Consider the following 23331-nt stretch of genomic DNA (forward strand, 5'->3'; position numbering starts at 1 on the left):
AGCATTCAAGCAGCAGTTTCATGTTATTACATTAATATTATTTCTAGCCTTCAGCTTCTCTTCCCTGCTTCACAAATTCTTTGCCAACAGGAGCTCTCACCTTAAGGGACTGACCTGGCTGGCAGGCTGGAAACTGAACCCTGAAGGGTATTTTTAAGCAAGGCAGACCCAGCATTGGCTGGAAGAGGGAGTGAGTCCCTGTCTGGGAGAGGTGAAAGGAGAGGGCTCAGTGCAGCCACCTGGGAGCTGGCATTGGCACCATGCCATGTAAAGTCCACATGGGAAATTATTGTGTGAAAATTGGCACCCTGTTGCAGGAATGCTGCTCTTCCAGACACACAGTAACTCCCTTGCTGACAAACTCTTGGTTCTGTGACTCCCCATGAAGCCATGAATGTGACTTTGCTCCCCTGAACCGCCTTACCTCTCCAGGGAGGGAAGAACTGACTCCACATCAGCAGTAGGTGGGGAGAGGCAATAAAATCCCCTCCCTTCTGACCTAGAGTTATTTGGTGAAGCACTGTGGGGAGCACAGCTGAGGGGGTGCCTTGGGAAGCTCCATATCAGGAGTGGCAATTAGACTTATACAGACCTACCACCAGCTGGTTGGTTTATTAATTTGTGCAATCACAGCTAAGGCAAATGATGGTGAAATTGACCTGGTCTAGTGGAAGGCAAGAGAGAGTTGGAACTAGATGGTCCTTAAGGCTCCTTTCAACCCAAACCATTTTGTGATTCTGTGACAACTTTCTCAGCCTATAGTCAGCAAGCACATGGTGAGACTCCTGCTCTCACTCTTTGGAACAGGTGCTCTAAGCTTTGCATGGAGTGGTTAGAGTTGCTGTGTTATGTTTTCTTGCCTGGTTAATCAGACTGGCAGTGTTTGCTGATCTCTGTCCTGGAGAACAAGGAATCAGCTCAGAAAATGGGTGGGTTTGAGTCTTCTTCTCTAGCTTTTTTATGGGCTGGATTACTTGACTGTTGAAGTGTCACAACGTGTAGTTCTGCCTTGCATCATGGTTAAATGGAGGTAAGGAGCCACCTTTGCTCTACTGCTCCCACAGAACCTGTGCTGGGCTTTTGGAACTGTTAGACTTGTTCTTTTACTGGAGGTGTTAGAGCTGTTGGACATGTACAAGCTGTTGAAGTCACAGACAGCCCCATGTTAGCCCAGTGAGGCTGGAAGTTATGACTGTGCTCTAGAGAGAAGCAGAAAGAGACACATGATGGTTAAAATGGGTACGGTGATGGTCTCTCCTGTCTTTTTCAGGAGCTGTGCCCTGGTAATGTGGGCAAGGGGTGACAGCCCTGCTGTGGCTGCCAGTACTCTGGGTGACTTTGGATGCAGCTGAGCACCCCAGGGTTGTGTGCAGGGCTTCATCCTGGCCACTGATTTGTCTGCCACTGCAGAAAGGGCTTTGCTGGCTTTGGGCTGCTGGGAGGGAAGCTCTTGTCCCAGTGCTGCAGTGACTGTAAGGCGTGAGGGCTGGCAGGTGCTGTGTGCTTGGCTCTGCTGGATTCACCCTTCACCCAGGCACATCCTGTCCTTCTGGCTCCTTCTCAAGTGTTTCATCACAGGAAGAGGGTGCTCCTCTTGGCCCCAGCTGATCTCACCATCACAGGGTTTATCCTTAGCTCTGACCTCACTTCTTCTTTTTTAAAGCCATTATTATAATTCCCCCTTAGGAATCCTCCCTTTGAATGCCAGTCAGGACTGTGCAAGGCTTTCTTCCAGTGTCTCCTACAGGAACTGCTCACCCCAGTCCTTTCTAACCTTTACTTTCTTTGTCACACTTTTGTTACTTTTCTTTCTTTTTCAGAGCTTTTTGACCTGGGTTCTTCAGCTGTGATGTAAATCTTATATATTATTTTCATGCTTTGAAGACATACCTTTATTTTTGAGCTCTCGGAATGAGAGAAAATAGCATTAGGCTATTATACGACAGATATATTGCATATTAAGAAAATTTCTTCACAGGAAGGGTTGTCAAGCACTGGAAGAGGCTGCCCAGGGAAGTTCTGTTGTCACCATACCTGGAGGTATTTAAAAGATATGTAGATATTTTATTTAGGAACATGGTGTATTGGTGGGCTTGGCACTATTGGGTTAATGGCTGGACTCAATGTTCTTAAAGGCTTTTCCAACCTAAACAATTCTCTGATTTTATGAAATCCACTGGAATTTTCTGCTACTACTCAGCAGGACAAATTCACTTTTCTTTTTTTAGATGATCTAGACTGGATGGACATCTTTCTTCTGCTGATCATAGAATCATCTTCCTTTTAATTTTATCCCTTTTCATCTCCCCTTCCTACCAATGCTGTTTTCAGGGTTGGATTTTTAACTTTTCTCATCGCACAGATTTCTCTGACCTCCTCAACCTTTGTCTCACCTCCCTGAAGAGTGTGACTACTGTGTTATCATCCTTCTCTCCTTCTGAAAACATGGACAGGCGCTTCATGAGCACCATGAAATTAAAATATAAGAACCAATTCAAAAAGAATCTTGAGACAGAGTTTCTAATCCGTCTGAGCCCTGGAGCAGGATCCTATCAACTTAAATAATTTCCTAATAAGTATGGTCTAGTCTGTTTTTCCAAGCCACCCAGGATGGAGGATCCACACCTTCCCAGGCAATCAGCTTTACTATTGTCACTGTATGAAAACTCCGCCAATGCCTAATGTAAGCAAGCCCCCTATGACAGTTTTTCCTATCCAGCCTTTTTTTTTCTGTAGGCATATATGATATGACTGGGTGTCCCCTGAGCACCTTTATTGTTTTTTTTTCCTTCTCTAACAAGTCTTATTTTCCAGGTTTCTCATTGCTGCAGATTGTGCCTCCTCCTTGCTATGCTTGGTTTCATCTCTAAAAGAGCACATGAAAATGCTGCAGCTTCACTCCCTCCCTCTGTGAGAGGTGGGAAACAGATGAGTTCCATATAATTCAGTGAGACTAGTGTGGTCATGTTGTTCAGGAAAAGTCCTCCAGGCACTTTATTAATCATCTTAAATGAAAGGGCATGAAATTAAAATCAGCAGAGACAGTCACATCTTCTCATCTTCCTACCTGTATCTGCAGTCCCATATGTAGTCAAATGGCAGAATCATCCCAGTCTAGTTACCCCAGGCTGCCTAGGGACATGGTTTTATTCTGTTTGAGGTTTAAGACCAATAAGAAATTAATTTTAATCCTAAACAGGCTGCAGTCAGGACTTTGATTTCATTTTAACATATCTACTGTGGCGTGAGACCATTTCTGAAGTGAAAAATAATTTCAATGTGAAGATATAATTCTCCCTTGCTTCCTTGTGATATCAGCTTTATGGACAATGGGGGACCAAGGCTCTTACCCAGTGTGATTCCCATTCTCATAGCACTGTGGGCTTAGCTAAGAAGTGGTCTCACTGCACTACTCAATATATTGGGAAATGTCAAAAGACCACTGTCCTTTGAAGAAGTTCGTCTCAAATGGGAAGGGGGCATGAGGGCACTTCAGTTCTTCTTGTCTGCAAGTGCAAAAAGTCCTGGAGGGTCTGTGTCCAATATGGTGCAGGACAAGAGGTTATCTTCAGGGTAGGGCATGGTTTCAATGAGGCAGCACATCTGATAAAACCTGCACATGAGGCAGGGAACCTGTGGGCCAATGGCAAGTTGGTCACTGCCACTTGTCATTAGTCCATCATGGGATGCCAGGGCATGGAAAACTGCTATAACCTTGCATAATCTGTGATCAGGATGTCTTGCAACCAAATCAATGTTTCTCTCTGTTGACTTGGTTTAATTTAAAGTCCAGAAGGACAATAGGAGACTTCCTTATCAATCTCCAAGTGTTTTATAACAAAACTAAAACCCTGGAGTATGGGCTTTGCTTCTCTGACTTATTCAGCCCCAGGAACCCTGAGCCTGCTCAGTTGAAGTTTTTCAAGCTGAAGTTTTTGCAAACTGAAGCTGCACTCTAGCTTGGAGAGGAAGCTCACTGCTTTGACATTGCCTGCTTTTCTGCTGTATTCTGAGCATGAGAGCTCCTGATGCTGTGATGGGAATGGAGAAATGGGAAACCAGCCATCAAAAACTCAGCCACAGGGGAATTGCCTGGCTGGTCCTTGCTATACTTTGCTTCTTTGGGCCTATCTGTGAGAGAAGGGCTTTTCAAATTGTTTCCTCTCCATCATTCATATGGATGGTGGAATCTAAATGTTGCTCAAAGTCTTTACCAAAGACATATCTGATTAAGCCAGTCTTACCCCACAGGATGCACGGTCTAAACAGGGGAAAAACAAACAGCATCACTCATATGAAGAAAAAGGCAAAACCTGTGCTTTAAAAGAAAAAGCAAGCACTGGTGTTAGTGTTCAGCAGCATATATATTGCTCAGAAAACTTCCCCAACCTCTACTTCCCCAAAACACCCCCTTTCCTTCCAGTTTATAAAGCCCTTGTGGCACACAGTGCTTTGTTGGGCAAGATTTGGCAGCTCCCTGTGCTTACATTGCATCAGCATGAGAGTATCCCTTGGACTCAGCTTCTTCCTGGCATTCCTGCACCCAGGTAAGTTTTCCATTGGCACCTGTGGGGTTGTGAGGGATGAAAGAGGTTTGAGGAGGTTTGTGAGGGATGGAGTGCTTCTTGTGTGAGGCTATTGCTGCCATCCGAGCCATAAACCCGCCTCATCCTGGCAGATTTGCACTGCAGAGGGGTGAGGGTGACCAGTCTTGAGGATCTTTGGTCTATGAGCCAATGTGCAGATGAGGGTGTTGGCACTTACAGTGTGAGCTGACAGTCTGATTTTCTGTGGTGCTCACTGGAGATATAGCCAGGATCACCATCAGAGTGACTCGGGTTACCCTGAGGCAGCCAGATGTTTGGTAAGCTGAATCAAACTCCAGGCTCATTTATTTCACTCATGAACAGGGTTGTGTGACATTTTGGACATAATATCATCTCAGCCATCCTTCAGCTCTGCTCCAGGAAGGCACAGCTGTCTTGGAGATTTTGGGTGGCAGTAGATGCCACAGCATCAGTTGGTACCTATGTTTAGGAAAGTGACACATGCCCTGGACCTGTTAATCTACATGCTGGACTCTTGTGGGTGTGTATCATGGAAGAGATCCTGTTTGTCCTCTGTTGAAATACACGTTATTCCTTTCTATATGTTTCCTGATGAGTATCTGATATTCTGGTCTGCTTGTAGTGTTCCAGCAGGTAATCTATTGAAGTGGTTTCCCCAAATGCCTATAAAGAGATATACAAAGAGATAATGCTTACAAAGAAAGTCTCCAATTTGTACAGAGTACAAACAATACCTGCTGGCAGCTCTTGTTCCCCCGACACTCATGTGCCCTTATTCACTACAAAGAGAGAATTTGGGGTCTGTGAATACAGGGATACCTGGGTGCCTGCCAGGATGAAGGGATTTGTAGGGCTGCTGTCATCAGCAACTCCAGGAAAAGCCCAACAAGATTGCACAATGAAACAGGAAAAATAAGGAAAGAGAAATGAAGATGAAAAGTGCTGATCAATGCTGAAATTAAACATCAGTGAAAGAGGAAGTGAGATCCCTTATGATTGTTGCTCAGGAATTTGTTGTTCTCTCCCCAGGAATGTGCCTCCAGTGTGAGATATGTCACAGCATGGGAAAAAGCTGCTTTGGCCCCATGAAAACCTGCACTGGTGGTGAAGACACCTGTGGCATTATTCTGCATGAGGTCCTTATAGGTGAGACATCCTCTAAGCCAGTGTGGCTTTCAGAGTGGGCTGGCTGAGGGACTTGTCTCTCTCCCCACTTTTGTCACTGGTAGTGTGGTCCTTCCTCGCATAATCTGATAATTTTTCTTTTACTGACAGATGATCCAGAGACCAGGATAGTCAGGGATAGGAAAAGCTCTTTATTCCTCTATTTTGAGAAGCAGTTTTCTACTGGGAGGGTTTTGTTCCTAGTTGTGAAGGGAAGGACCAAAACCTCATAGTGGGAGGAGACACTGGCTTTTAATTCTGGCTAAGGTGAGAAGTTGAGTCAGGAAGCTGAGCCATGAGCTACACTATGCTGCTGACATCTAGTACTGGGGGTGCACTGGTGATGTGTGGAGAGAGAAGCTTGCCCATCCTCAAGCAGGGATGGGGGCACCATGCAACTGTGCAGTGCCACCAGGGCTGAGCTATCACCTTATTATCGTAATAATCATCATCATCATCAATCAGTTTAGGTTGGAAGAAACCTTCAAGATCATCTAGTTTCTGAACTCCTGCCCTGAGCAGGGAGACCTTCCACTAGACCAGGTTGCTTAGAGGCCCATCCAACCTGGCCTTGAGCACTGCCAGAGATGGGAGACATCCATCAACTTGTTCCAGAAAGTTGTTCCACTGGCAACTTGTTCCAGTAAGTTGTTCCAGTGGCAACTTGTTCCAGTGTCTATTACTGGCAACTTGTTCAGTGTTTCACCACCCTTACTGTCAAGAATTTATTCTTAACATCTAATTTCAATCTACCCTCTTTCAGTCTGAAGCCATTCCCTCCAGCCCTATTAGTTCATGCCCTTGTCTGAAGCCCCTCTCCAGCTCTCTTGTATCTCCTTTAGGCACTGGAAGTCGCTATGAGGTCACCTTGGAGCCTGCTCTTCTCCAGGCTGAACAATCCCAACTCTTTCAGCTTGTCCTCACAGGAAGTATTGTCAACCAGTAACCACGTTCCCTTGGTTGATAAGTCAAAGCTGGTGCTGAGCCCTGACACAGCTGGACACTCAGCTGTGTTAGAGGCATGGCCTCAGCCATTGCTCAGCCTTACTGATGCGACTGTTGACTTTTAGACAGGAGTCTGGCTCATATCCTACCAGCTTTGCTGCTGGCAGCTCCAGGGCCTGCCTTCTTCTGCTGGTGCACCCGCCCTTCATCCTCCAAGCATTTCAGCAGACTCAGTTTAGCTGTTCTGCTCCCCTTTACGCCTTCTGGGCTTGGCTGATGGGGTAGACCAGACTTGCTGTGCCAGGATGCTTGTGGCTGTGATGGACTGTGCACTCTGCAGATTTTACACAGGCTGAGCAAGCCTGTGCTATGGGTCAGAGGCATGTGTCACACCACAATCTCTGCAGATGGGGTGTCCTGGATCACTGATGATGCTTCTCAGGGGGCTTAGGGGTCCCTCTCAGGTCCTGCCTGCTGAGCTGCTCCTCTCAGGACAGCTACCTAGAAGTTGGTACAGGAACTGACAGGAGGGGAAGGGAGTTACTGTGTGTTGAATGACTTGGCAGTGCCTTCTGCCTCATGACAGGGGGAATGGCCATCTCTTCATCCATCAAGTCCTGCCTGCCATCCCACGTCTGCCACCTTGGCCCTGTCACTGTGAACTATGGGAAGGTGAAGGCAAAGAGCCACTTGGTTTGCTGCACGGGCGATGACTGCCGGACCACCTCCGTGTCATGTAACTCTTTATTCTCCCTAGAGCCCCTCCCTCCTCTGTCTGACCCATCCTGTGGTGAGGCCTTGCAGGCTAAGCCATCACCTGGGCCCCTCCTCTTATTGCCTCACTGAAACCTGCTGCAGCCCATGTCTTTCATTTCAGTGCCTCCAGATAACAATGTGCCCAATGGATACCAGTGTCCTGCCTGCTACAGCGTGGACTCCTTTCAGTGTGCAAATGAAGTTGTAAACTGCACTGGATCTGAAGACCAATGTGTTGACCTTGCTGGGTTAATGAATGCTGGTAACTGCCTATCATTTGGGGCTGTTTTTCATCTTCTTGGTAAAATGGGTGAAACTAGTCTAAGATAGAGCACTGCTGAGATAAAAATGGGCAAAAGGTGTAAATGAAGAGGCAGATACAGGGAACTTAAAGCTGAAAACTGAAAACTTCAAGCAGGCCAAAGGGCAGACATTGTTTTTCTTTCCTTCTTCCCAATCATGCATGGATAATTGCTGGAATTCCTTATAGCATGGCATAACTGAGATCAAGAGTGGAACTTGTTTCTTGGGGCAATCTGGTACATGGACGTGTAACAAACCTGACCAAGCCCCTGAACCTGCTGGCCCCAGATAGGATGCATGAGCGTGAATCTGGGTCTAAGCCAGTTGCCAGCTCAATGGAGATTCAGATGGAGCTTTGCAGAAACACTGCTTTCCATGGGGTAATACCAGTCACTGGGGATAAGACACTGTGGCAGTTGGTGCTTCTGCATGAGGAAAGCTGGGGACAGGTCCCCTGCCTCAAAGTCCAGCCTTTGAACAGCTCCATCAGAAATATTTTTCTCACTTCAGGTCCTGTAGTTAGGGAGAGGAAAGTAGTAATTTTTCTGGTCACTCTCTTTTCCACCCCTGCTGCAGGTAAAAGAATTCCACCTTTCATGGCACACCTGTGCTCCAGCAGGCTGGAAAAAAACCCATGGAAATAAAGGGCAACAACATCAGCTGTAGAAGCAGACTGAAAAACAATTCTCTTGTATATGGTTATGGATGAAGTTCCTTTGAGTTGATAATATTGCTAGTTGATGATGTGATGCCTGAAGGTCCTTCCTACAGACTTTATTAATGTGCTGTCCAAACCTTGAATTAGATCATGTTTCACAGAGACAGCATGAAGGAAAACAAGAATTTTCGTAGTCACAACAATGAAAATAGAGTGGCAAAATTAATTCAGTGTACCACTGAAATAAAAAATGCTCCTAACTTGTCTTAACTTGATTGATCAGCCACTGTGAATGGAGAAGGCCTGTGCAGTGTGATAAACTGTGCAGAGGAAGCAGCAGTGCAGGGGAGCACAGGAAGGTGAGGAAGAAATGAAGTGCCTTTGCATGTTATTTGTACTTGACATAAACTGTTCAACAAAGTATTCCAGACCTCCATAACCTACACAGCAGAGACACATGAACAGCATTAGCAAAAGCAAGCAAGAGCAGCAAGAATATCTGAATGGGAAGTTAGGCACTCAGCACCTTTTCTTCTGGTAAATGCTCCAGTGGTGGCAAAGGACAAGTCCAGGTTTCGGAGGGCCTCTCAGTAGGTTTCTGTCTTGGTTTGGCTAAAATACTGTAAAGCCTCCAAGAATGAATTCCTCTTAATAAATAGCTCAGGTTGTATTGTCACTGAGACTTCTGAACTCCATGTCAAATCTGACTGAGAGAAAGTTACCCAGTTAGAATGTCTTGAGAAGGTCAGAGAGAGAAGGAGACAGTGAATACCTGGTGCACTGTTACACAGCCCTAGCTTATTTAGGAAGCCAAAGTCTGGGCAGAAGAATCTTTAAACATGAGAAAGAGAACTACTTAAAACATTATCACTTTTTAAATGTAAATGCTTAGAATTTTTAAAACTCATCTATAATCAGCAGAAAGAAAAATATAAACTTAAACCATTTGTATTTCAAGTCAATCAAGATGGTCTTGCTGTTTCCTCAGCTTTGTTCAGGGGATGGGAATAGACAAGGCTGGTGGGTTTGGAACCAACTGGACATAATGAATGGGCAGTTCTTAGGCTGGAAATGGGGACTGCATTGGCCAAGGGATTAATGTTGGGGATTGGATCCCTTGATGCATGGCATGTATTTCTTGTATTTTCCGTGCATAGGTGGATTATCTCTGAAAGCTGCCATGAAGGGTTGCACCACCATTTCTGAATGCAGTATGGTAGGAGATGGAAAAAACAGCCTGGGGATGATGGACATAAAGTTGAAACGGTTCCAGTGCAGCCCGGCTTCTGTTATGTACAGCATGGCGTTCACTGGGGCTGCCCCTCCACACCCAACCTTCCTTCCTATCCTATCAGGATTCATTCTGGAGAAGGTACTTTTCTGACTCTCACTAGTGCTGGGTTGAGCAAAACCCACAGCAAACTCCAGCAGTGGTTTGCAACTTAGTCCTTTTTGCTGTGGCTTCTACTTCATCCTAATGGGGATTTTATTTTCAGATAAGCTCTCCTTTCCATTTTCACAGAATAAAGACAGCACTTACATTTCCTTTGTTTCCACATTGATTTAATCCCATTTAAAGCTTCATCAGTTCAATTGTGGTTGGTTTTGAGTTGCATTCTCTCAGTGCTTTGTCCACACTGGGACCATGTGAGACTGTGTGAGGTCTTCAAACCCTGCACAGGAACTGGGGGCTCTCAAGACAGCCCTGGAGTCTACATCCACTATCTCAGTGTTAGTGGCAACTTACAAAGCCACTTTTCCAGGCTCTGAAAAGGACTGGAGAGGAGGTCCTGAGAGGTTCACTCTGAATAGAAAGGTCACTTGCCCCTTTTTCCAACCCTGGTATCCTATTTGTCCAAGCAGGAGGATTCCCTAAGCTCAAAGGGCTGCTCTAGGCCACAAATAATATTTGCTTCAGTGTATAAGACACTGCAGTAAGCAACCTGCTTCTGGCAAGAAGTTGTCTTACCAGACACTCTCCCATTTAGTTTTAAATTTCACGATTATCTGTTGGGAACATTTAATTCCATAAAAGCGGTGACAGACCACTGGGGTATAACTAATAGGAAACTTCAGGTCAATGCTTATTTCCTTTCTGTTGGCTGAACACAGTTTGTTTAGCCTTCCATTTCTACACTTGCCACCCCCTGGCAATTTTGCCCCAGCCACTCCTTCATGGGTATCCTTGGGTTGGTATCACACAAAAGCACTGAAGAAAACCTCACCCGGCAGCATTGCCATACCTGGGAGCTGGCACAGGCTGTGGGCTAAAGGATGGAGTGTGAGACCTCTGGGAGATGCTGAGGTGTACAGTGGAGGGGGTTATCAAACTTCAACATCTCCCTGTGAGTCTGTCCCCAGATGCATGGCCCAGTTTGGAGCAGACTACAGGACTAGTAATGTTGTGTGTGTCCCTAATAGCCCCAGCTCACAGTGCAAGCATTTTGGGCATGGAGTTCCAGGGATCAAGCAATACAATTTTATCTCCTAGTTCAGTGCTAGGAAAGTCTTGGCTGCTGAAACCAGACCACAACATGTGGCAGTAGTGAGACGAATATGTCTACATGTGTATGTCTGAATGTATAAGCGATCAGCTTATAACTTGCAGCATGGGGACTAAATGTTCCTGCAGTTTTTGTCGCCCCAGACTTTCTCTTCTTCCCAAACAGGCTGAAACTCTTTTCTTCCTGGTATTTCCACCAAATTATTTGGGATAAAATGGCACATTATCTATTATAATAAAGGGGTGTGGGTCTGAGAGTGAAAATTAATTTTTGGGGTAGAGAGTGAACTGATAATACAGATTTAATGCAGGGAAAAGAGTCTGGCTAGACTCAGTTAATTATTTGCAGAGGCTGTACAATTACAGTGTGGATGTTAGAGAAGGAACTCAGCTCCCTCTTCATGGTGTAGCAATACACTGATACTGCAGCAACCCACTCATTCAGCATTTTTCCAGATCTGATAAAATCCTGGAATTAAAAAAATTCTCTATCTCTGTAAGTACATTATCCCTGAACACATCTCCTGCACGCTCACGTGGAACATTGCATTACTGTCCATGGCACCCCGTGGCAGATCTTGATCTGCTTCGATGGCTCAGCCCTTCGCTTTCTGCTCATTCCACTCCGACCTGTGATGTTATCAGGATGGAAAAGCTGAATGGATCTGCTCAGGCTGGTCAAGACTTGGGTGATACACATCCACAGGCCGTGGTGCTGGGGCGGTATTTTGGGGAGAACAAGGGGAAGAGCAGACAACAATATTTCTGATGAGGGTTTGTGGTCCAGAAAGAAGAAGCTGCTTAATTTTACCTCTAGCTCAATGTTGTGGCAAACAAAGCTGTTGCAATCTGTGGCTGCATAAATGATGGAATGATGAGTGGAAACAACCCTGCATCTTTGTGACTGATACCCTTGTGCTTAGTCCTGTGGCAGCATCCACATTTTAAAATGCTGTTACAAACACCATGGAAAACATGAAATAAAATGCCTTACAGTGAAAGTCTTCAGGAGCATAAACCTGTGATTTTGCTGAAAAAAAAGGCAAGGATGTGCCTTGTTTACAGGCTATTGCCACACTTATGTGGAAGTAAGATAAGATCTTAAAGGGCTCTTTTATAAACAAGAGTGCAGCAATAACCTGACAAAACCAAAGGAGAGAAAGCAACACTATCACTGTGTACAGAATGCAGCCATTAGACCAAAGGTTCATCAGCTTTTGATGTCTGACACCCAGAATGAAGACCTTTCAGAAATGGATGTAGACAGGTTAAAAACAGTTCAGGCAGAGCTGGGAGAAATGTGATTGACTGGATGGAGGTGATAGGATGATGAGCCTTTCTGATCTCAGATTCTGGCTTATGAGGAGGGAGATGATGCTGAAGTGTGCTCAGATAAAAGCAACACAAAAGATGTAGAAAAACTCCCTGGTGACGCCAATTTACTAAACCAAATCAAGTAATGTCATCTGGGTGTCTTGAGCAAGGAGAGATGAATGAGAAGCACTTGCCTCTCAGCAGCTGCAGGCTGTGACTGCAGAGGTGGGGACATGTCCAGAGATGCCCTGTAGAGCCTCCACTCCTGGGAACATGGGAAGCCCCACTGCCCACAGGGTTAAACTGAGGATATGCAGCCAGGAGCAGCCCTTGAAGTCATAGGCATGTTGGGGAAGGGCAAGGAGAGATGTGGCCAAATCCACCACTGTAAGTGGAATGACTCCGGCTGATTTTAATGAGCTCTGAACCAGGCCTTAGCCACCAAATTGGGTTGTTTCCATCTGCAGCTTCTCCTTATAATATATACAAACCCTACTCCCACACAGACGTGCACATGCAGACATGTAAATACCAGATCCTCCCTTAGATCTTGCAGATACTTCAGCCACCAGAGACACAGACACTCACAGCTCTGCATGGCTGGAGCTGCCTTCCTCACCCTCAACACCCACCATGTCAACAACAGCCTTTCTCTCCCCTTTTGTAGAGCCAAGAGGGCTCAGACCACTGTCCTGGCTTCCCAGGCACTAGAAAATTGACCATGTCTTGCCATTCCCTCTCTCTCTTCTGAAGTTTCGGTTCTTTCCCAAAATGCTCAGCCAGCCAGAAAGCCTGGCAGAGAGAAAACCCATAGGAGATCTGAAACAGGGAGATGGACATGCAGGAATTTTGCTCAACAGGTTGGTGATTTTGTAGGGTGGAGGGAAGGTGGGGATTTGGGGGACACAGGCCTGAGCTTGGTGTGTGGGCTGGAAAGGAACAGAGCAGGAGAAGTCAGGGAGAAGGGGCTGCATCTCTGTACAGCCATGCACCATGCAAGGCAGTTCTTATCAGGTAATAGAAACCCTTGTCTTCTTCTTCTCAGCATATCAGGCTGGGAATGATTTTTCTCCTTTTATCTCATATTTTGGGAAACATTCCTGCCTGAAGCTGTTTCACATCTGGAATTCAGGACACCAGGACCCAGTTTATCTGACCAGAGCTTGGTCTGGGGTTGTATTTGCAGAGGAATGTAATATTGTTTCAATTTTAAATTTTTTATTTAATACAATTACCATGTTTCCCATAAGAAAGTTTTTCCAGTACCCTGGGCTAGCAGGTTCAGTGGGTATTTTGGGGCTCACACTTCTCCAAAGGCAAAGTGAAGACAAACAGGGAATAAACAAGAAGACTTTGTTGCAGGCATGGACATGTGTCCTGCTGTATACCATGGCAGGTAATTTTTTCCACCTCTTTCAGGAAAGGATTAGTGGGTCTTGAGCCATCTGACCAAATTTGGGCTTCATCAAAGGGTAATTGTCTGCATCTGAACATGTATTAAATTCCCAGGATGGCTGAGTCAATACTGCTCTCATAGATCAGCTTCTAATAAAACGACACATTTCCATTTCACTGTGAGATCCACCACTGGCAGAGGCATCTCTGCTCCAGACACAAAGTCTTTGGTGGAGAGGATCCCAGCTCCAGGGTGATGTATTTTCCTTGGAGAACTTACTTTACCTTAAAGCAGTGTAGCACAGAGATCAAATGCTTCTCGGGTCAGGAGTGGGATAACCTTGTGTCAAAGCCTGCATGGTCTCACCTCCTAACTCCTTGGACACCTCTACTGGATGAAAATCTGCTCTTCCCAAATTTTCACAATATTTTCCCTTCTCTGGATTGAAATTGTGAAGAATAGCATTTAGCACCCACTTCTATTGCTGACACATGGAAGAAGTACCTCTTCCTACCTATATCTGAACTGTGAAAGACTGACTCAGGATCAGAGAATTATTTAGGTTGGAAAAGACCTCTAGTATCACTGAGTCCTCTCATGAGTATGAGTGAATGAAAACAAAATTTACCCCTACACCTAACTTGGAATCACCAATAAATCTCTCCAAGCATACATGTAAGGCTTACGAGTTACTAGGGCAAGAGCTGATGTGAATGCAGCTGGACATCATCACATGGATGCTGCCACTGCAGACACAGTGGTTTGGTTTTCAGATGTCACAGACAGCAGGAAAGGAAAGTTTCTTTTCACAGTTCACTGCATCCCATGGTCACACTTCATGTCAGGTTTCATGTCCAGGGAATAAACTCTAGAGCACCTTGCCCAGAAACTTGTTTTGTGCAGTGATGGATACAGATTTTATCCTCAGAAGAATCTGGTAGGGAATATCAGATCATAGCACATTCTTTCCAAGCAGGATTCTGCTGGAAATGGTGTGGCCTGCTAGAGAAAAACTTGAAAACTATTGGCAGATGATTTCCAAAGGAGGAGCTGGTTATGGATATTGGGCTCTGTGCAGGCTAAAGGGAGCTGTGAGGTTTCAGCTCTAGGAAACTACAAAACCTTTTGTGGCACCCAGATGAGGACCCATCCCATAGGGCTCGTTGGGAAGTAGCAATTTGGGAAATAGCTTGTCACAGCCTGTGCAAAAAGTCTGACTGGAGAGCTGGACCCAGTGCAGGAGCTCTGGAGGGGTGGGAGCTGTAGCAGACAGTGTTGCAGGGTGCTGAGCTATAGAATTAGTGAGAGGCACAGGGTATGCTCAAGAAGTCAGGCTTTTCATAAATGGTTAAATTCCCAGACAATGTGTCTTCAAAAGGATGGGTTTAAGATGTTTTAATTAGTTCAATATCCGTCTCCTTTTTCTTTATTAAGTTGCAGAGGCCATGACTGAGTACTCACATACGGTGACAGTGGTCTGACACACAGCTTTGCTGGATGCAAGTTTTTGCGAAGTGTGATTCAGTCTCCTAGGTCTAGGGCTGTAGTTTACCTGTCCTGTGCTCTCAAACCTCTTTGGTTCACCCAAATTTTCAGACATGAGTGTGGGAAACCATTTTTCTCCTAAAATGGGAGATGAAACTGTCACTGTTTGCATGAAGGCAAAAGGGGCACTGTAAGAAATTAATTACAGTGTTACAAGACCCTTCAGCTTACAGGAAGTGATGATCATGATGACAATTATGTGATAGAGTTGCTATAAGCTGCCAAAATTGCTAACAAATACCATGAGCCATGAATGGCCCCAGACTGAATGCACATGGTGCTTAGGACACTAAGGACTAAAAAAAGCCATGGAATTATAAATCACAGATTCATAAAGGCTGGAAAAACCTTTCAATACCATCAAGCCAAACTTCTGAACTGAACACCACCACACCAACTTAAACCATGTAATGGGGTGCTGTGTCTACTACTGTACAAGGCAAGTAGACCTGGTCATTGACCAACACCATGCAAATGTTGTTTAGTAATTAACCACTATCATTCCCCATTCCCAGCTTCTCTTCCTTCTAGTTCTGTGTAGAAACTCCTGCATGTGGGCTCTGTTCCCCTGGAAAGGTTGAGGGGTAAGCTGTCAGAGGCAGCTGTGGAAACTCCCTGTTGGCATCTTCATGGCTGCTGTTCAGCCCCTGCAGAAAATCCAGACAATCTGGACAAAATCCAAGCTGTGCATCTGGCATATGTCTTTCTCAATCCTTTTTCATGATGAAATTTTGGTGTTTCATGGCTAGTTAAATAACAAGAATGGTGACTCAGACTGAGAAGAGAGAGATCTTCAAGCATTTTAGGACAGTCCTGAGCAGGAGAAGGGGGAGGACCTGTGGGGGATCAGAAGTTCCTGGGCTCTGTGACGCACATTCGTGGTACACATCCATGCTCTTTCATACCTCCATCTGTGCTGGCTGTGGCAGTTCCTCTCCCTGCAGCCCATCTGCAGCACATGAGGAACTGCTCACCCACCCTTTTTGGATATTTAGAGGAAGATGGTGTCTGCCTGGTAGTCTGTGGGACATGCTGGAGCCCTGCAGTTATTTATGGCACAGGCTCTTCCTTCCCCTGCATGTAGATATTCTGCTGCCCAAGTCCCAGCTCAGGAGCAAACCCTCCCTGGCTGAGCTGCACTGCCATAAAACTTCTAAACCCACACCAGGTCATATTATCAGCTCTCTGATGTCTCTACAGCCCACAGAGATGTGTCAGAGAAAAGAAGGCTGGCTTTAAATCCAGGCATTTATGCTGGCTTAGGTTTCCTGATTAACATGAGAGATGGCTGGTAGCTCATCATGGGGAAATAATGGGCAGGAAACCTCCGAGAGAGACAACAAAGAGAAAAACAGATTTTCTTTTTCTTCCTGAAAAGATGCTTTTCTTTTTTTATTGTTGGCAACTCTGTGGGAAGATTTGTGTCTCAGTTTCCCAATCTGTAACAAAGAGTACACCTTTCTCAAGAAGGATTCCTTAGGAAGACATAAGCTGGCACCAAAGTCACTTTTTTTTCATCTCTTAGCTGTTATGAAGACAGGCTACAGTGACAGAAATGAAAATGAATGAAATAACTGGAAAAAAATCACTAGCAGGGGCAAACACAGGGTAAAATCTTTTAAAAAAAATCAAAATTTGAAACAAAATCAGCCTGTCAGGGAGAATATTTTCTGATGTGGATTTGGCAGTTTGCAGGTCTTGATGCCATGTGCTAAGAGTGCTAAAGGTCCCTTCCCTATTCTTATTCTGCTTTTTCTGATTATGCTCTGGATCAACACAGCAAAAGACGTGGTAAAAACTGGTAACTGCAGCAGATGCAGAGGGTGGAGCTTTCTAACATAATTTTGGCTATCTCCTCTTCAGCATTTCAGAGTTGCTTTTCAAAGCTAAAGCTCCAACAGTTTCAGGAAAAGCCATAGTATCCCAGAAAAACAGAGATGGAGGAATCTCAGCAATTGCCAGATGTTGCACTCTTTTGCAATGCTGCAAATTGCGATTGTTCTCTAGAGCTTCCCCAGGAGATTGTCAGCCAGGAAAACCAGATTTCCTGGAGGGCAGGGTGGCCTTTTGATAGGGTCACACAACACCTCTGGTGGGGACGCAATCTCTTAGCCCCTCATGCAGATAAATTCCCCAGCCCAGACCCACTGACTCACTCATGAGCGAGGGGATTTTCATTTCTCCTGGCAGTGTCCCCTTCCTGCTTAGGAGCAGGCACAATCTAGCAGCCAGTTAGAGGTTATCCTTTAGCCTAGGTTTAATTACTACATTTCTTTTCTCCCTTTCCCTCTCTGGCATCTCTGACAATCACTCACGCTTGCTTAACATTAGCTTGAAAGTGACTTTAATGAGATCAGAAGATCTTTTAGAGGTTGCAGCAAGCATGACCTCACATTTCCACTGTATCCTTAATTGATACTGCAGGTTATCCTGTACTAAATTGGCATGTAAAATTCAAAGTAGTGCCATTTGTCAGTTTTTTAAAACCTAATTACCTAGGGAAACAAAGTGTTGCATTTACTTTTCCCGTCTATTTGTTTCCTCTTTCCCCACCGTGTGTCCAAAAGTATGGCTTCTACCATACTTTTCATCTAGAAAGATATATCCAAGATTTTAATTTGCTCATAGTTTTGTGAAAACTGGCAGCTGAAAGATCTGTATTATAGCTGTTCCTTGCTCCTTCCACACAAGCCAGAGGCAGAGTTTCTGCACAATGTACGTGCTGTTGACCAAGGAGCACTTATATCCTAGTTAATAAAGCAATTCAGATACTGCTCCAAGTGCAGGACCCAAATCTCCAGCCAAACTAGTAGCAGATTCTGGAAGGAGCTGCAGTATCAAGGTGGAGGAAGTTGAAAAGGAAACTGTAGGAAAGGTCACCTTATTAACTCCTTTGGCCACAGAATAGCTTATTTTTAACAGTGTTTTATCCCCACAGGAATAATTTTCTCAACTGCATCATTTCCAGATATAATTCTCACGTCTTTAGCAGCTACATCAGCTCTGGATTCTTGGACACTGCGCTCGGTGCAGGCAGTGCCCTGCCAAGAGTGGTCATAGGCCACAGGGAAAAGCCATGGAAAGGGGGAAGCTGCTGCTTGGCAGGACCTGTAATGGATTTACAAGAAGAGTGGAGGCAGGAGAGGAAGCTGGCTTCCACAGGAAGGTTGTAAATGGCCCTTCCACTACTGGAGGTGATTCCACAATTCCTTCTGTTGTTGTCTCTGACTCCCATTGGAACTACTGCTTAACCACCTGCACAGCAAACTGAGAGATGAGCATCAGCAAGAGGACAGTGGACACCTTTTAAAAAGCCAACCTCATGACCCTTCTTGGCATTGGATGCAGAGCTACTTCGAATATCTGGCTGATTCTTTTGTGCCTGAATGTCAGTTGATGAGTTTGAGAAGTCTGCTCCAGCTCTGGATAATGGGAGGCTGCAAAATAATTTTTCTTTGCCCCATTTCTGCTTGCCCAGAGGCAGCTGCACACCCTTGGGAGGTCCCACTTATTTCCCCCTGAAGTGCAGTGTGCCAGCAGAAGGCATGTGGGTGAATTCCCTGCACAGCAAGTGAATTTTCCTTGCAGTCCTCAGGTCTCTTGGTTGCTGTGGCTCAGACTGGTGAGAGTAATGAGCAGGATGTAAAGGCAACAGGACAGTATATCCAGTGGGAAGGGGACATATAGTTCTCTCTGTAGTTGCCAGTGAAGCATGTGAATCGTCTGCTCCTACAAATAGTTGCCTTGTGTTGCTGGCTGCTTTGCATGGCCCCCAGTTTAATAAAATAACACAGATTTGGTCGCAGCTGCTGACCAAAAGAGTCTCTTCATCTGAGACTTCTTGCTAGGATATGTGGTAAGGATGAGGAGATATTTCCAGAAAACCTGAAAATTATTTTCTTATGTTGCAATGCACTATTGTGACCTTGGAAATTGTCAAAGCCTGATTCATCTGTTGGAGGCAGGGTAGTTTTTGGCTAAATCTCACAGTTTTATTACAAGTTTGGTTTTTTTAAAGTTTAAATTTGATGTGTGGAAATAGATAGAAACCTCTGAGTTCACATCTTTCTTCACTAATACAGTTGCTACACAGAAAATTAGTCTGAAACCAACAGGATGCCTTAATTTTTTTGCTGTCTGGCTGTGGCTAGCCTATAACAAAGATACCTCTCTGCAATTCCTTTCCCATATTCTCATTCCCTTCTGCCCATTTTAAAAGGAGAGGCTGGAATTGTTTTCTGCTTGTCCTTGGGAAATCAGGATAGACTTTGGAAACTATTACATATGGTAGAGATGACTGTAAGTCATGGGAAGAAACCTCCCCAAAAATCTGAAACAATAAACTCAGGTGTTTCCATTCTAGAATAATGTCTTATGAGTAAACACTTGGCTGGCTGTCCTGAGCTCATCTCAGTGAAGAACACTGTACTCTCCAAACAGTGAGAAGCTAGCTCATGAAAAGTGGAGGAGAAGGCAGGCATATTTTTTAAGCCTGAGCAGTTGAAAATCTTTGTATTACAACACTACACTTCTATCTCTAAGTGAAATGCTCTCAGAATGAACACTTTTCTTGGGTAAAAATTTACTTCAGCTGAAGTTTGATAGGAAAATTTAACCTAAGTAACTTTGCTGGGTCAGCTCAACAATAGAATCTCTATCCATTCAAGCTTCCACAGCTTCCAACAAGCATCACTTCAGGCTTTTCTTGTCTCTATTACTACTTTTCAGCTGGGCTTCTTGCATTTGTCACTGTGGTCTTTGCCTCTGATTGTATGCTGCAGTGAGTTTTGGGAGATGAGGATTTCAGTGACAGTTTTGGGGCTTTTCAGCTGCTTTTAGTGATGCTCAGTCTGTCCCTTGCACAGGGAGGTTGCAAAGTTGGAGCAAAGATTGGCCAGGAAATATATGAGGATAACCTACTGAGGTTGGGAGTGAGAAGCATATTTCTCTCCTCCTTTCCAAGCTGTGGCTCTTGGTGGAAATGTGTTTCTAGCCTCAGATGGAGTCCTTTGGTGAGAATTATGTTCTCATGGGTGACTCTAAACCCAAACCCGTGTAGGGGGGGGTCAAAGACAGTAAGCCTGGAAGTAAGTAGTCTAACCCTCATTTGTAAGTGATCCCACCCTCATTCAGCTCACAGCTCTTCAAGAGATGCTAGAGTTTGTGGGAAAGATCAGGTTGATAAATGAAGGGCTGAGCTGACAGTCCAAGAAGAGCTGAGGTTTGGTTACCATGCTGGCACAGGCTGGGAATAGGTGATACTTGTTTTAAAAATTTGTTTGAAAATTCCCAGCAGGAGCACCTCGAACAGCTGCAACTCTTGTTGTCCTGTGCATTCTCAAAGAGTTAAAGAGGCAGAATAGGTTTTGAGGGAAAAGGTTTGTGCAGGGCTTACTCATGTCTTTGAAGCCACTGCCTGGAAAGGTTTCTTTAGCTCTGTGCCTGGCAGAGAGCTTGGGCTTCTGACAGCTTCTGTCATGCTATGCTTAAAATATTCATATGTGCCAAGAAGAATATGTTATATTCATACGGAGCCAAAAGTTTTATTAAAATCTTAACTTAATCAAGACGTAATAAATGTATTACTAGTCCAGGTGCAATGATACTAAAATTTATAATCCAGATTAATACTGAAAAATCCTAATTAGTTGTAATGCTCTTAAAGCTGCTACAAAGAAAAGTTGCAGTTTCTAATCCTCCTCTCCAGTGCTATTCTCACCTTCTGATGTCCGTGAGCCTTGTGGCACCAGCCTCCTCAGGCAGAGAGATGGTGGTGGGTTGTCTCTATGAGTCATCAGTGCCCTGAGTTGTCACCAAGACAAGCACAAAATTAGTGGTGGTGCTCTTTGCTCCTCAGACCTGCAGTCTGCTTGGGGCTGTTTATATATTTTTTTTCCTCATTACACTCTTTCTCCTTCTTAGTAGTTTCCAGGTGAAGTTTAAAAGTTGCACAACAGCTTTCCCCAGCCTCAATTAACCTAAAGGGCTATTTCTTGTTATGCAGTGACTACCTATGCCTGACATTTTACCCTATATGGTAACACAGAGATAAAGCCAAAACAGGTTATACAGAAGTTGTTTGACCACTGGCAATTGTTAACATAAACTAACACCAGCACAGGTCAGGATTAGCCTGGATGCCAAAGCTTGTGTCTTTCACCAGCAATTTAAAAAATATCAGTGTATCAGTGCTTTGACAGATGCAGACCTCAAAATATTTTTGCATCCTATGGCAGCAGGAGGAGATCCCCAAACACAAGAAGCCACCTAAGAAGAGGTGACAGGACCCTGCTTAGTGACACACCATTGTTGATATGCTCAGGTGAAAGTCTCACCATTGCAGGTGGAATGAGAACTGGTGGGATGTTTTTTTTGTCCCATGATGCAAGGAACTTTTGTGTATTGCAGGCTCTCTTCACCCTTTTTTCCACTGTATGTTTGTTCTGCTGAGGTTGTACTGTGTCTGAGAGAAGGACCATGTTTGTTTCTCTTTCCTTTCTTCTTTTACTGACAACTGTGATTTTGTGTTCAACCTTTAATCTCTGAGATGGCTGGACAGTCAGAGCAGCTGATATTTCTGCAAAGGTTTTTGTAATGGGCAATGCTGTCAAGCTTCCCTTGGGAATAATGAGAAGAGTCTCAGGGCTCTTCTCAATTCCACAAGTAGTTTTCCCCCTCTTCATTAACATGAAAAAACTAGCAAGATGCAAAAATTTTTTACATTTGTTTTAATTATTTTTTTAAAAATAATTAGTCCTGTGCCTTATATTGTGGTTGTCTACAGTGCTAAGCCTGGTGCAGCTGGTGGTCAGCTTAGCCATACTGAGGTTGTCTGAGTGGATGGGTGTGCACTTGCCTTTCCCCTGGGTGTCAGTCCTTCTCCTGTTCCAAGGAGAGATGTCAGTCCCTCACAGGAGTGGCTTCCCAAAGGCAGGGATGCTGCTGCCACCTCTTGGAGCTGGGAATAAGGGACTAGCCCAGCATGGGAAGCACTGTCATGATGCACTGGAAGAGGCCAGCATGTGGGAAGCATGGGCTGGGCATTTCTTAATTTTGGTCATGCTTTTCACATGGTAAGCTGTGCTCTGGTGAAGGCCAAAGATCTGAAACAGGTGTGAATTTTGATCTCATCTAGATCCTCAAACAGCACAAGATCATCCATATAGGCATTTGATTTCCAAAGGATATATTTTTGATTCAGGATATAAATGGTGTGTGATGTGGCCCTCTGCAGTTCCCACGGACAACTGTACAGCCATGTAATGAAAGTCATCATTCTGAAGCTGTTATAGCCTCTAAAATGCTATTAAAATTCTTCACTGCTATATGCATTACTTTCATTATGATAAATGGAAGGATGGAAACCAGGTTGCTTTAAAGCCTTACTAACATCTGACCTGTTCTGTACGTAACTACAATCATTACTTTCTGTTCTTTGCTATCTTGGTTCTTAAGTGGTGCTTATCAGCATAATATCTGTGTGCTATCTAGGAATGCATTAAGCAACAGATGTTACATGTTGAGCTCCCATCCTGCTCATGGGAGAAAAATATGTGTAATTATATTGTTTTGTTTGAAAAGCTCATTGCAGCAAGTCAGTCTCCCCTTGCATTTTCACAGAGGCACACGTGCAGACACATATGTAGAGCTCTCCTTTTAAGCTCGTGGAAGAACACCAGGAGCAGGGAGGCTTGTGATGGCTGTGGGAAAGTTTTGTTCCAAAGAGCATGGCTGCCCCCACATAGACTCTTCCTCCTACAGAGGAGGATAGAGTTCAGTACTGCTCAAAGAGGAAACACCTAGGGCAGCCTCAATCCTGGAGCTGCAGGCTGTTTTAGACAGCCTGGTCTTCTGCTACCTTTGCAAGCAGAGAGTGGAGTTGGTTTGCTGCTCTCTGGGAATGTGGTGGCAGCTCATTGCAGCCCAGGATTCAGAGAGAGCCTACCATAGCTCAGGCTTATCCAAGCACTGGTGTGTTGTGCTGCCAAACCATACCACAGTGGGTCTGGACACAGGGCACTCCTGCTTCCCAGTTTTTCCTCAGGCAGTTCCTCTTGTTTCCCTCTTGTTTCCCCCCCTTTCCCCACCCCACCCCTTCCCCCCCACCTCACCCCCTTCCCCCCGCATTCCTCAGTTTTTACTCTGCTTGTTTGGAGTGGTTAGAATGGGAGCTAGGCAA

At 44.8% G+C, this 23331-nt stretch overlaps 1 protein-coding gene across 3 annotated transcripts; it reads left to right on the forward strand.

Moving 5' to 3' along the window:
• Positions 1–1704: 1704 nt before the first annotated feature.
• On the forward strand, positions 1705–9939 carry LOC130265366 (phospholipase A2 inhibitor NAI-like). 3 transcript variants are annotated; one of them, XM_056514413.1, is made up of 7 exons: positions 1705–2040; positions 2815–2917; positions 4252–4547; positions 5598–5714; positions 7264–7413; positions 7555–7695; positions 9552–9939. In XM_056514413.1, the coding sequence occupies exons 3-7, from the start codon at positions 4499–4501 to the stop codon at positions 9776–9778; spliced, it is 684 nt and encodes a 227-aa protein (XP_056370388.1). In that variant the 5' UTR covers positions 1705–2040; positions 2815–2917; positions 4252–4498; the 3' UTR covers positions 9779–9939. The 3 variants fall into 3 exon arrangements, with proteins under 3 accessions (XP_056370388.1, XP_056370387.1, XP_056370389.1); XM_056514412.1 differs by having other exon boundaries at positions 2815–4547; XM_056514414.1 differs by having other exon boundaries at positions 1706–2917; positions 4424–4547.
• Positions 9940–23331: the final 13392 nt, after the last annotated feature.

This window comes from Oenanthe melanoleuca, chromosome Z (assembly GCF_029582105.1).
Source record: "Oenanthe melanoleuca isolate GR-GAL-2019-014 chromosome Z, OMel1.0, whole genome shotgun sequence".
Classification (NCBI taxonomy): Eukaryota; Metazoa; Chordata; class Aves; order Passeriformes; family Muscicapidae; genus Oenanthe; species Oenanthe melanoleuca.

What these genes read in the sequence shown, in the direction of transcription:
- LOC130265366 (XM_056514412.1), top strand. Translation starts at nt 4,499, where the DNA reads ATGAGAGTATCCCTTGGACTCAGCTTCTTCCTGGCATTCCTGCACCCA. An exon ending in CCTGGCATTCCTGCACCCAG is followed by an intron (nt 4,548 to 5,597) that starts GTAAGTTTTCCA and finishes TTCTCTCCCCAG; the next exon opens with GAATGTGCCTCCAGTGTGAG. An exon ending in TCTGCATGAGGTCCTTATAG is followed by an intron (nt 5,715 to 7,263) that starts GTGAGACATCCT and finishes GCCTCATGACAG; the next exon opens with GGGGAATGGCCATCTCTTCA.